Genomic DNA, 12425 nt, shown 5'->3' on the forward strand with positions numbered 1-12425 from the left:
TGTTGGCTTGCAAGGGAGAAGAAGCCCTTGTTTTGGGGTGTGTGCAAACGTCTGTCTCACATCTGCGACTTTGCAGATGTGCCAAAGGAAATGTAGAGAGAGCCAGCCGTGGGATAGAGTCCAGAGAGGCGAAGTTATTAGGAACTCAAATTGATGCTTAGAGATTGACACACACCCCCAGCATGGGAGCACTGCATGCTTTTCACTGTCTTCAATATTTATTTATTTATTTTCTTTTTTCTTTTTAAAAAAGCATTGGTTTCCCCCATTCGCCCCCCTCACCCCCACCCCGAAAAGAGGCAGAACTAAATTTGGTGAATTGCAAAAAGAAAAAAGAAAAAAAGAACCTGTCAGGAAAGCATTGAGCAAACGATGTCTTTAATATATTCCCCAGGCGTGTGGCTGAAAACCTTTTGAAGGCCGAGGGGTGGAAAGAGGCATCTTCCTATTTGTAAGTCAAATTCTTTTGCAAATTTTGTTTCCCGCAGTGCTCTCTTTGTTGTGAAATTAAATGGGGGGAGAAAAACGCAGGATTTGAGTTCCTTTTATGAACGTCGCTCTTTTGGCATTGGTGAGGTCCTTCCCAAATTTTGGAAGTCCCCTCTAAATAGGCTGGAATGACAGAATTCCTGGGAAGTCTGAGACTTGCAACTCTTGCTCCCATACCCCAAATTTGAATGCCAAATACGTACATTTGGAGAATGTAGAATGTTTCTCTCCTGACAATGGGCCAAACATCTATCTTCCCAGCAAAGCATCCAAGGCTGAGTCCCTCAGATCTCCAGAGAAACAAATTATGGACCACCAGGTGATATATAGACTTCCTGCTCCAGAATCTGAACCATCACCAACACAATAAATTATACCAACCCAGAAATAAGAGTGGGTCTAAAGAGGGGAAAGAAACAGATGTTTGCCAGGGCTGAGAGTTCTGCAGAGGTCCGAGGTCCTACCACTCCTGGCATTTTGACTTGGCACACGTGGGCACTTTTGCAGGTTTCTAGGAGATCAAGGTTGCAAGAGAGTTTTGAGCAGGCGTCTTTTCCAATTTGCAAACTTGGCAGGACCGAAAAGGGATTGTCCTTTAGCCACGAAGAAGCAGATATCGAATTTATTCCGTGGTTGCCCGGATCTAAAGCTGAGGTCTAACCTCTAAGATAATCAAAAGCGCAAGCAGAGGCGTCTGCTGAGGTGCATGATTGTGTATGTGTCAAAAAAAATACAGATCTTGACTTTTTAGACCCTGAATATGGATGTTCCTGAGGGCAAGGTTTAGACCTCAGCTGGCCTCTTGGTCACTCAGTTCTGATTAGGAGTTCTTGTAGATGTCCGAAGAATGAGAACATCAGGCAGAACAAATCGTGTCGTTGGTTGGTTGGTTGGCTTGTCTTTGTGGTACGTGAGCCGGTCACTGTGGTTTGAAAATCATGGTTAATGCCTTGGCCAGCCTATGGATCCAGCCAGTGTGGTGACTTCTTCAAGAGAAGCGTGACTAAATGGTGATTGTGAAGTCAACTCAGGCAAGATAAGGTGTCTTTGTTAAGTTGAACGTCTGTCTGATAAATTGCCTGTGGCAGGAAGGTGCAAATTGTTGATCGGTTGGCCAACAAAGAAAAAGAGGTCCTTTTTTTGAAGATAGCTTCTCTACTTTTCTGCCTCCATCTGAGCAAATTGTGGGTTAATTGACCTGCATTCAGACATGTTCCTATTTTTTTTCTCCCCCCACCCAGGTACAAGCCAAGTTCCGCTACCCATTTTACTATGAGATGTGTTGGTATGTTTTGGAGAGATACGTGTTCTGTCTAACCCAGCGCTCTCATTTCAGCAGGGAGTATCTACAGGAGTCAATGTTAATTGGTAAGTAATTTGCCTGAACCTCAGTGTGTTTTTGGAGTAGCACGGAGGAGAGATGGAAAGGGGTGCCCTTGGTTGCAGAAACTTTTTTTTTCAAGTAGGGACTGGACTGGATAATTCAGTCTCTCTCTATTGGTTTATAAGGGTTGGTGCCCCACTTCAGATTGTCTATTGAAAAGAGCAGAGATTTGGGTGATAAACCAGCTTTCTGAAAGACAGAAATCATTGAGGTTCAAGCTGAACTAAAACTTTGGTGGTTCTTGTGGAGGTCTCGGGGCACTTGATCTTGTGGAAGATTTTAATTTGTCTTCTTCTCTGCTCCCAGATACCACGAGGAAACGTAGCTTGGACAGCTTCTCCTCCGATTCCTGGGGAGACATGGATGAGGATTTGTGCGACCTTCGTCCCCAGGAAGAAGACAACAACCCAGAAAAAGTCCCCAAGATCTCATCTGACGTCCCCTCTTCTCCTAACAGCACGCACTCGGAGGGGAAAGAGATGTTGGGGAAGAAACCAAAACCCCGCTTCTTCAAAAGGACTCTGTCCAACGAGTCGGAGGAAAGTATAAAGTCAGCCACGGTGGACTATTCCAAAACCCCCGCAGGGTCTCCCGCCACGGAGGTCCCCGCCAAGTGGACCCACTTGACCGAATTTGAGCTGAAAGGTTTGAAGGCCCTGGTGGAAAAACTAGAATCTCTTCCGGAGAACAAGAAATGTGTCCCCGAAGGCATTGAAGACCCTCAAGCTCTCTTGGAAGATATGAAGGTGTGTAATGGACCTGGCTTGTTGGTTGGTGGCTTAGCGTGTAGATTAAGCCCAACCGGTGTCATTTGCAAGTCTTTATGGCTTATGGTTTAGTACGTCTTCTTGTGCTGTTGGGTTGAGGTCCTGTGGCATGTAGGAAGTACCAAGTTCAGGGACAGACATGTCATGGGTTTGCGGACCCACCCATTAAAAAAAACAGTCACTAAACCATGGCTTAACTAGTGCTGTGAGGACAGTTGTAAGCTTTAACCATGCCCATTCGTGCAGCTTCAGGGTTGTGTTGTGTCGAGCGATTTGGGAACAAAGTTTACAGCTGGTGTCAACGGGTGGTCTTCAGAGGTGGTAGGAGAGAATAAATCTCCCATTTCTTTCAGGAAAGTGGTACAGCCCTGTCCCAGGTTTACATTTTAACTGTGACGTTTGGGACTTAAGCAGGAATTAGCAACCATTGCTAATGCTTGATTGCGCAACACAAATATTTAAAATTGTGGCTAGGGGTTGCAGACAGAGAGTTTTAATCCTTTATTATTATCCATTTTTAAAATCTTACATGTGGTCATCCTTTTTGTTTTGTTTTTTTCCTTCCCTTTTGCATTTCAATTTTTTTAAAAAAAGGATTATATGGTACTCAAGAGTTTAAATTTAGTATTTGGAAAATTGAAATCTGTAAGGCCCTTTTTTACTTTTCTTTCAGGAACAAATGCGGGCTTTGCTTTCTCTTATCTCTGGAAAATGCAGAGATCCCTTAATTAATTTTTAGGGTGTGGGGTGCCATCCTACAAAGCTGCTGACGCTCCCAGATTTAAGAGAGGAGCCCCAATTGCAATAATTTTCTGTTGGAAATTGCTTGCTTGACTGCTAGGAGAAGAGGTTGGCTGAGTGAGGAACTGCAAATTTGGTGCCTACTGATTTTCCTCAAATTATGACCTTGGCTGGGAGCAGAATTTCTTCTGTTGCTAAGCAAGGTGGTTGCTAAATGAGCCTGATTTTATAACCTTTTTTTGCCATGGTGGTAAATCAAATGTTAAGTGAATCATTCGGTCGTTAAGCAAACCGGCCTTCCCCCATTGACTTGGCTTGTCCAAAGCCGGCTGGGAAGGTCTCTGATGGCCATCAGGTGACCCCTTGGGACACTGTAAAGACAGGGCAGTTGCCAAGCGTCCCGAATTTTGTTCACACGACTGTGGGGATGGTAGGACGGTCATAAGTGCGAGGACCAGATTGTGGGTCACTTTTCCGATTGCTGTTGTAACTTCGAACAGCCACTAAACGAAATGGTCTTCCATTTTTGCCCTGAGGATATTCTGCTGATTTTGCCACCTAAGAAGGACATTGACAAAATGGCCAATAAAATAACACACTGCTTTCCCTTATATCTAACAGTGGTTTGTTTGCTGAGCCAAGCCAAGATTGTCTTCATTTTATGGGGAAAAGCCTCAAGGGCACCTTTTCATGCGGGAGCCTCTACCCAAAGCCAGAATTTATAGTTTTGCCGGCATCCTTGTAACTCGGATTCACACAATACGCCTAGCCCAGGTCCAATTAAACCACTTTGCTTTGGTTGGCGTGGGACGAGCAACCAAAACAGGCTTTTTATCATGGTTTACTGAATAAGTCAACATGGTTGGGCCCACGCACGTGCAAACTTACAACCCTTGGTTCGTGAAGCCTAGGGATTTCGAAACGAAGCTTGAAACTGCAGGCGATTGTGTGAAATCAGCCCTTGCAAAACCCTGATATTTCCTTTTCCTTCCTTTGGAAACAGAACATCCTGAAGGAACACGCAGAGGATGACCAGAATCTGGCCATTTCTGGAATCCCCGTGGTATCCTGGCCTAAGAAAAACGCAAAGGTAGGATTTGGGCCCATCCTGGTTTCTTGCAGTCGCAGGCCTCAATCCTTAAGTCGCTACTGTTTTTTTCCCCTGAAAAGAGATTTTTCCCCCCTCCCCCCACTAAAAAAAAGAAAAGAAAAGATAAAGAAAAAGTGAGTTTCCTCCAAGGTGTGTTTCTGGCATAATTTCAGCTCTTGGTTTTGTTGAGCTCCCTCTGCGGTTCCTGGTGCGTTTGCGTGTCTGGTGAAGCCAACCTTGTTTTGCCCCGAATTGCTGTTCCACGTAGAGAAAGGTGGTTGCTTTCAGGGCCACTGTCGCTTTAAATCTTGTGCCTTTAAGGTCAGGCAGGCGCCCGGTTGGGGCACCACCAAACCACGGTTCAAGGTCTAGCAAAGGGTCCCGTGTCCAGGTGGGTGATTGTGAGTTACTGCACGGCTGATTTGGGGGCTGGGGTAAAAGAGCCCCTGGCATCCCCCCTCCCCCCAAGCTGGAGAACCAAAGTATATTCTTTTGGCGTGCATGCAAAAATATTTTAATATTTTTAAGGGCATAAAATATATATTTCCTGCACCTGGGGGGGCCTGGCAGGGCCGGTGTTTCTGCAGCCCCCGTGTCTCAGGGCTGCTTCCACTGCCCTTTTGTGGCTGGACACAAAACGGGCTCCCTTTGCAAGGATTTCAGGGCCTTGCAAAGGCCAATGAGTCTGGCAGGCCTCCCTCCCCCCCCCACCCTCCAGGCATCCTCCCCCAGCAAAGACCCTCCCTCTGCCTCCTCACTCCTCCCCCCTCGGCTGGCTTCCTCGCCTGGGCAGCCAATGGAGAGCTCGTCTTTTGTTCCACTCTGCTTTAGCTTGCCATTGGCAGCCGAGGAAGCTCAGCCTCTTCCTGGCTCCTCGGGCGCTCATGCATATGGATGAGGGCCTTCTCCGCTCTTCCTCCTCCTCCTCCTCCCGCTGGGGGTAAGGAGAGGCCAGGAGCGCCACCAGGGCCGGACAGCCGGGTTAGAGCCCCACTGCCAGCCATGCCAGCCCGGCCCCTGCTGGGCTCCCCGTGAGACATGGCCATGTCCGCCAGCCCTGATGAGGAAGACTACGACTCGGAGCAGGACCAGGTGGGGTCCTCCTGTGTGCGTGTGTGTTTCTGTGTGTGTGTGCACGGGCTGCATGTCTGGGTGGGTGTGCAAGCTTGCTTGCATGCATGGCGGTGGGTGGGTCTGCCTTTATTTTTTCCTGGCAGGCAAAGTTTGCACCAGGCGCCTCTTCTGCTTTGCTGGGGGTTGCAAGAAGGCAGGAGGGGGGGACCTCTCCCCGGGGGGGGGCACAGGCCAAGGAAGTGGGGTGTGGGGGGAGAAGACCTTCCAAAGCCACCATCCAGCCTGGACTGCCCTCTTCTCCCTTCTTGGGGATGGAGGTCCAGGCCCAGCAGAGTCTATGGGCTGGAAGGAAGGAAGGAAGGAAGGAAGGAAGGAAGGAAGGAAGGAAGGAAGGAAGGAAGGAAGGAAGGAAAGGGGGAAGGGACGGAGGGAGGAGAGAAAGGGGAAGGAAGGGGAGAAGGGGGGGAGGGATGAAGGGAGGAGAGAAAGAGAGGGAGGGGGAGAGGGTAAAGGGGGGGTGTTTCCCAAGCCTACTGCACTATAGTTTTTTGTTTTCAAAGAAAGATGCTGCTTTGACTTTGCTTTGCAGGAGATTTTTAACCCAAACAACCTCATTTTTTTTCCTTTAATCAGAGGGGGAAGGAAGTTAGTTCTTGGATGTGCTTTGGAGATCTGTGAAATACCTTCAGCTAGGAGTGAACGGAGGTGTGCCTTGTGCTTGTGGTGTGCGTGACAGTTTCCTTCCAATTGTCTCCCTTCTCTCTCATACACACACACCATGGAAGACTTAATCCTATCAAGATACGGAATTGATGCCTGGGACATCTTAAAAGCAACCTTTTTAAAAAAAAAAACCTTTACCCTGATTCACTCAGAACTAAGGTGTAATTTTTTTACCTGGCCCTCTTGATCTATCTCAGATTTGTTTACAGTATCCAACTGAAAATATATTTCTTAATTCTTTAATTTGCCGTTGGACCTCTGTGATGACTCTTTTGTAATATTCCTTCTCTATATTTCCTTATTCTGCCCTTTAACATTTGTCAGGGCAATGAATTGGGTTATTTATACTTGGTCTTGTAGGTTTATTACATTTATGGTTGGGTTAAAAATACCAAACAGTATTAATTATTTTTTTAAAAAATGAACATAGCTTTTAAAAAATGTTTTAATTGTTTTAGAATGGTTTGCCACCTGGAATCACCTGGGTTGAGTTGTGTGGCTGTAGAAATTAATTTTAAAAAAATAAATAAGGTGGATCTAATTTAGGGTACCACCTTAGGTGAGCATGCTTGGAAGGGAAATTTCTGTAGTTACTGTTATGTATTTTTTAAGAAAAGAATTATTTGTTTTGGTCATTGTTTTAAATTAAAAGCTGAACATGAACCGAATCTCAGTTCTGTAGTTAATATTGGGCCTTATCAAAGATTTTTAATTGATCCCTTTGGTGTCTTGGCTTAGAACTGGGAATCCATCAAAGGATCCAATAAAAGAATCTTAGAAGTCATAGGTAGCCCTCAGTAATTTCTTACTATTGGTTTTCTGCAGCTGATCCATAGATGAAATTTCCAGGCTAATCTTCCAGTTATTTTTTTTTTACTTATTTGTTCAATTTGATGACACCCAACTCCAGACAATTCTGGGTGATTCACAACATACCAAACAGCATAGAAAAATGGAAACAACAGAGAAAGCAAAACCAAACATTAGTTTTTAGAAAGGATTATAAAAATTCTCAATCTGCTAAAACACAAAGATTTTACACGAATGGAAGTTTTCTGATGTGTGTTAACTCACTGACGTCCATCACCATGATTTGGCCCTTTCTCCAAAAGAAACATAAGAAATCAAATATACAAACTGTATTTTTCCCCTCGTGTTTCTTGGTTTGTTAATTTATGGCTTGGAGGTTAGCGGTGCATTCACACGTTAAACAGTTTGCCTAATTCTCACGCATGGAATAAACCACTACGCATAAACTATTGATTACAAGCCATAACCAAATGTGGACGGCTTAGCATCATACTTTAAGGAAACCTATCACGGCTAAATTGAAGAATCATTTCTAGCTCTGCAACTATTATTTATTTTTATCCCTCCTTTATTATTTATATAAATAACTCCTGCCGCCTCCTATTTCCTACCACAACAACGACCCTGTGAGGTGGGCTGGACTGAGAAGGAGGAGCTGGCCCAAAGCCCCTTTCATCCCTAAGGCGGAACTAGAACTCACTGTCTCCTGGTGATTGGCCCAAAGTCACCCAGCCAGCCGGTTTTCACGGCTAAGGCGGAATTAGAACTCACGGTCCTGACTGACAGGCTTCCTCCTCTGTTACAATCAACTTGCGAGGTGTTTTTAACCCTTCCTTTTGTGTTATTACTTTCCAAGCTGACTCTCTACGAATTCTTTACGGCTACTTGGCCTGCATCTTGCGTGGTGTTAGACCTGGGCCCGTCTGGCTAAGTTCGTACAACGGCGAGGCCGAAAAACTCTATCGTTCACCTGCCTCCGTTGCCTGCGTCTCTTTAATTGCATTTTGTGGTTTACCGGACCATCCCCACTCAGAAAAGCTGCTACTTTGGTTTGCAGAAAGAGGAACTTGTAAACCAAAGTTCATCGTAAGCCGTAACGTCCGCTTTGCCCCTACAAGGGTATCAGCCTTGCAGTTCTCGGGACCAGCTTCACTACAGCCACCAGGATGGCAGGTGGTCACCCTTTAAAAATCCCACCGCCTCTCTTTCTTTCCCAGAACCGGACCGTTGGGCGCCCCAAGGGGAAGCTGGGCCCTTCCTCGGCTGTGAAGCTTGCAGCGAATCGGACGACTGCAGGCGCGCGCCGGAGAAGGACGCGATGTCGCAAGTGCGAGGCCTGCTTGAGGACAGAGTGCGGCGAATGTCACTTCTGCAAGGACATGAAGAAGTTTGGGGGGCCTGGACGGATGAAGCAGTCCTGCATTATGAGGCAGTGCATCGCGGTAAGCACCGTCGCTGGGGTGGGAAATTGGGGCCCACTTCAACTCCCAGAATTCCTCGGCCAGCCATGCTGGTTTGTGAGCTGGCTGGGGAATTCTGGGAGTTGAAGTCCACGGCTCTATAGAGTTGCCAATCTTGGAGACCCCTGCTCCGGGCGATCGGGCAGAGGCATTGTCTGCTCCAATAGCTTTTCTGGCCGTTTCGGATCCCCTGATCGGTCCTTTATTCCTGCCTTTGTAGCCGGTGTTGCCTCACACAGCTGTGTGCTTGGTGTGTGGAGAAGCTGGCAAGGAAGACACGGTGGAGGAAGAAGAGAGCAAATTTAATCTGATGCTTATGGAGTGCTCAATCTGCAACGAAATCATCCACCCGGGGTGCCTCAAGGTATGGATGGGGCTTTGGGGAGTTGGGAATTACAGGTTGTCCTCAACCTATGACACAACTCAGCCCGAGATACCCGTTGCTAAGCAAGACATTTGCTTGCCGGAAGGTCACGAAAGGGGATCAGATGACCCTGTGACACGGCAACCGTCCTAATTTATGAGTCAGTTGCCGGGTGTCCGAATTTGGATCATGTCAGCACAGGGATGCTGCAGTGGTCGTAAGCGTGAATAGAAGTCACGTCACTTTTTTTAGTGCTACCGTGACTTTGAACGGTCTCTTGAGTGAACGGCTGTTGAGGACTACCTGTAGTTGATTTCTACGCCGCCCAGGGTCTTTCTGGGAGGGGGGAGGGGCAGTTTTTAAATGTGATGAGTAAATAAAATAAGAACAGATAAAAAGGAGCAGATCTCCGCATCCCTGTCACAAACTTTCTCTTGGTCTTTTTCTCTTTCTACCCATCTCTCTCTCTCTCCCCACCCCCCAGGTCCGGGAATCGGATGGCGTGGTGAACGAGGAGCTTCCGAACTGCTGGGAATGTCCAAAGTGCAACCACGCTGGAAAAACGGGGAAAGTGAGTTTTACAGCAATGATTTGGTTGCCTGGAAAAGGAAGCAAAAAATCTTTTTTGTGCGTTTTGCCCGCTGAGTTTTTGTCAGCCTCCAACTGTGACTTTTTACCGATTGGAGGGGGGGGGGCACAGATCTTTTAACAAGGTCGTAAAATGGGGCAAAACTCACTTAACAAGTGTCTCGCTTAGCAACGGAAATTTGGGACTCAGTTGTGGTGGGAGGTCAAGGGCTTCCTGTATAAAAAGAGTAAAACCAATAATCCCCCCCCCCACACACACACACCTTTTCTTTTGAGATCCCAACCCTATTTCTATTCTGCTTCGTTTGCCACAAAGCTCAGCTGAACTAACTTGTGGATCTTTGCCAGTAGATCTTCCTGCAGTGTAAGAGCACAAGACGTTGCTCCCCAATTTAGTGAATCAGGATTTCTGTAGCCCTTTCCGGGAGGGGGGCAAGAAAAAAAAAGGCATAAGATATAAAGTTTGCTTGTGTGTTTTGTCTCTTTCTGGCGTACAAGCAAAAGCGGGGTCCTGGGTTCAAGTACGCCTCCAACCTGCCGGGCTCCTTGCTCAAAGAGCAAAAGATGAACCGGGAGAACAAGGAATCCGTCCCTGAGGTCCCCAAGCGGAAAGTCGAGTGCGAGGAATCGCCCCGCAAGAAGTCCGACGAGCGCCCCCCGAAGCCCCCCCTGGACCCTCTCTTGAGGAGGAAGTCGGAGGAAGCCCACTTGCGCCGCAAGCGGAAATTCGAGAAACCTCAAGAGCCGGTGATGAGGAAGCGGGTAAGACTGGGAAAGGGCCTCCCTTGGATGTTTTCGGAGAGAAGGCAGGAGAAGGTGCCTCTGTAGAAGAGGCGTGGTGGAGGAGGGGGATCAGGAGCTGGGACCCCCAGTAACACTGGCCTTTCCCTATAAGCCGCAGTCGGGTACCGTTTCCTCCAGCCCCCCGTTTGCAGAGAGGGAGGAATCTAAAACTTCTAAGCCTCAACTTGAACCTTTACGCAAGAACGATCCTGGGCTCCCGCTTGTTGAGAAAGTAGAGAGTTGAGTAAAGGTCAAGTGGGAGACAGCAAAGCAAAGCCAGAACTGAAATTTGGGTGCCGAATCCCTTCCCCCCGCCCTTAGGCATTTCCTGTTGTTGGTTCCCCCCCATCGTCCAGTCCGATGCTTTCTCAAAGGTCACTCTGAATGTAGGCTGTGCTGGGGCTGCATTCTGGCAGGGAAATGACTTCGAAAGACCGTCTCCGGGAGGCAGACTTATTATTCCCATTACTTTCACTCCCCACCCCCCACCCCCTAGCGTCCCCTCTGCCTTTCACCCTCCCCCCCCCCGGGGTTCATGGCTTGCTGGTGCCCAGTGGTTGCTGTTCTGACCCCACCAGTTCTAGCCCACCTGCAAGGGACCAGCGGGCGTGTGAGTTTCTAAACAAGGCAGCCGTCCGAGGTGGCGTATCCACAACCTCCTCTGTAACTTTAAGCCTCGTAAACTTTAATATCCAGAATTCCCCCAGCCAGCACGGGAAGAACGACTTCCAATCAATAAAACCCATCTTTCCCCTCCTTCCCTCTCTGACCACAGCTAAAACTGGGCAAAGAAGAGAAGCTGTTCAAGAAAAAGGTAATTTCTTCATTGGCATGGGTTTCCCCCACCCCCCGGGCATTATGCAGGTGGTCCTCAACTTACAAGAGTTCATTTAGTGACCATTCAAAGGTACAAAGGCACTGGGAAGCCAGTTTCATTAAGAACAGTGTGACTGACTTAACATCTGCTGTGATTCACTTACCAACTGTGGCAAGGAAGGTGGTAAAATAGGGCGAAACTCACTTAACCAGTGTTTCGCCTAGCGACAGAAATTTGGGGCTCACGTGTGGGCGTAACTCGAGGACCACCCGTATGGAAGAGTTCCTCGACCGTGGGAACTTCAAGAGGGGTGGACTCCCAATTCCCAGAAGTCCCCAACCCGCCAACCTGCTGGTTTAGCAGCATCACTGACGGATTCTCCTTCTCCTTTGCTATTGGGGTACCCTCCCCCTTTCCAGAGGCGCTCCTGGAAGACCCCCGACGACCGGGTGGCCGCCCTCAAGCCCCTGCGGCGCTTCAAGCAAGAGCCGGGCGAGGCCTTTCCGGAGGAGCCTCCGAAAACCAAGGAGAGCGACCAGTCGCGTTCGAGCTCACCCACAGCGGGGCCCAGCTCGGAAGGCGCCGAGTCGCGGGAGAAGAAGAAATTCAAGATCCGCCGGAAAGCGCGCCTGCCTAACAAGGAGCTGAGCAAGGAACTGAGCAAGGAGCTGAACCAGGAGATCCAGAAGACAGAGAACAGCCTGGCCAACGAGAACCACCAGCCGCCCATCAAGTCGGAGCCGGAGAGCGAGAACGAGGAGCCCAAGCACGGCCTCGGCCTGGAGCGGCCACATCCGCTCACCAAGGGCTTCAACGGGACGCCGCGGGAACTGCGCTCCCAGCTCCTTTCCAGCCTACGCAGCGGCAGCCCTAGGGCTGTCGCCCGCCCCCCTCCTTCCCTCTCGCCCCCCAAGTGCATGCAGATGGAGCGGCACGTGGTCCGGCCGCCCCCCATCAGTCCCCCGCCGGACTCGCTCCTGCTGGACGACGGAGCGGCCCACGTGATGCAGAGGGAAGTGTGGATGGCCGTCTTTGGCTGCCTCAGCCCCAAGGAGCTTTGCGTCTGCATGAGGGTGTGCCGGACCTGGAATCGGTGGTAAGGATTGGGGGGGGATGGGGGGCCCTGTTAGGAACGGGGGGCAGGCTTGAGCTGGGGTGTCGGGGGCCCTTGGGAACTGGAGGGCAGGACTGCAATGGCTGTGGCTCTGATGGGGATAAAGAGAGGCTAGAATTCAGTGGGGCTTGGAAAAGCTGGGTGTTGTCCCTTTTTTTTTGGCTTTTGTTTATTGTAATATAAAATTCAAATGGAAATAAAGATCAGAAGGAAAAGTGGAA

At 48.8% G+C, this 12425-nt stretch overlaps 1 protein-coding gene across 2 annotated transcripts in view; it reads left to right on the forward strand.

Moving 5' to 3' along the window:
- KDM2B (lysine demethylase 2B) overlaps window positions 1-12425 on the forward strand; it is a 32081-nt gene that overhangs the window by 15833 nt on the left and 3823 nt on the right. For both annotated transcript variants that reach the window (XM_083373443.1, XM_083373444.1), the window contains 9 exons: window positions 1731-1857; window positions 2180-2619; window positions 4385-4471; window positions 8296-8520; window positions 8759-8902; window positions 9387-9473; window positions 9980-10252; window positions 11049-11087; window positions 11510-12186. In XM_083373443.1, coding sequence (XP_083229569.1) covers window positions 1731-1857; window positions 2180-2619; window positions 4385-4471; window positions 8296-8520; window positions 8759-8902; window positions 9387-9473; window positions 9980-10252; window positions 11049-11087; window positions 11510-12186 — 2099 coding nt within the window. The remainder of the gene's footprint in view (window positions 1-1730; window positions 1858-2179; window positions 2620-4384; window positions 4472-8295; window positions 8521-8758; window positions 8903-9386; window positions 9474-9979; window positions 10253-11048; window positions 11088-11509; window positions 12187-12425) is intronic.

The sequence above is a fragment of the Vipera ursinii genome (assembly GCF_947247035.1).
Source record: "Vipera ursinii genome assembly, chromosome: 14".
Classification (NCBI taxonomy): domain Eukaryota; kingdom Metazoa; phylum Chordata; class Lepidosauria; order Squamata; family Viperidae; genus Vipera; species Vipera ursinii.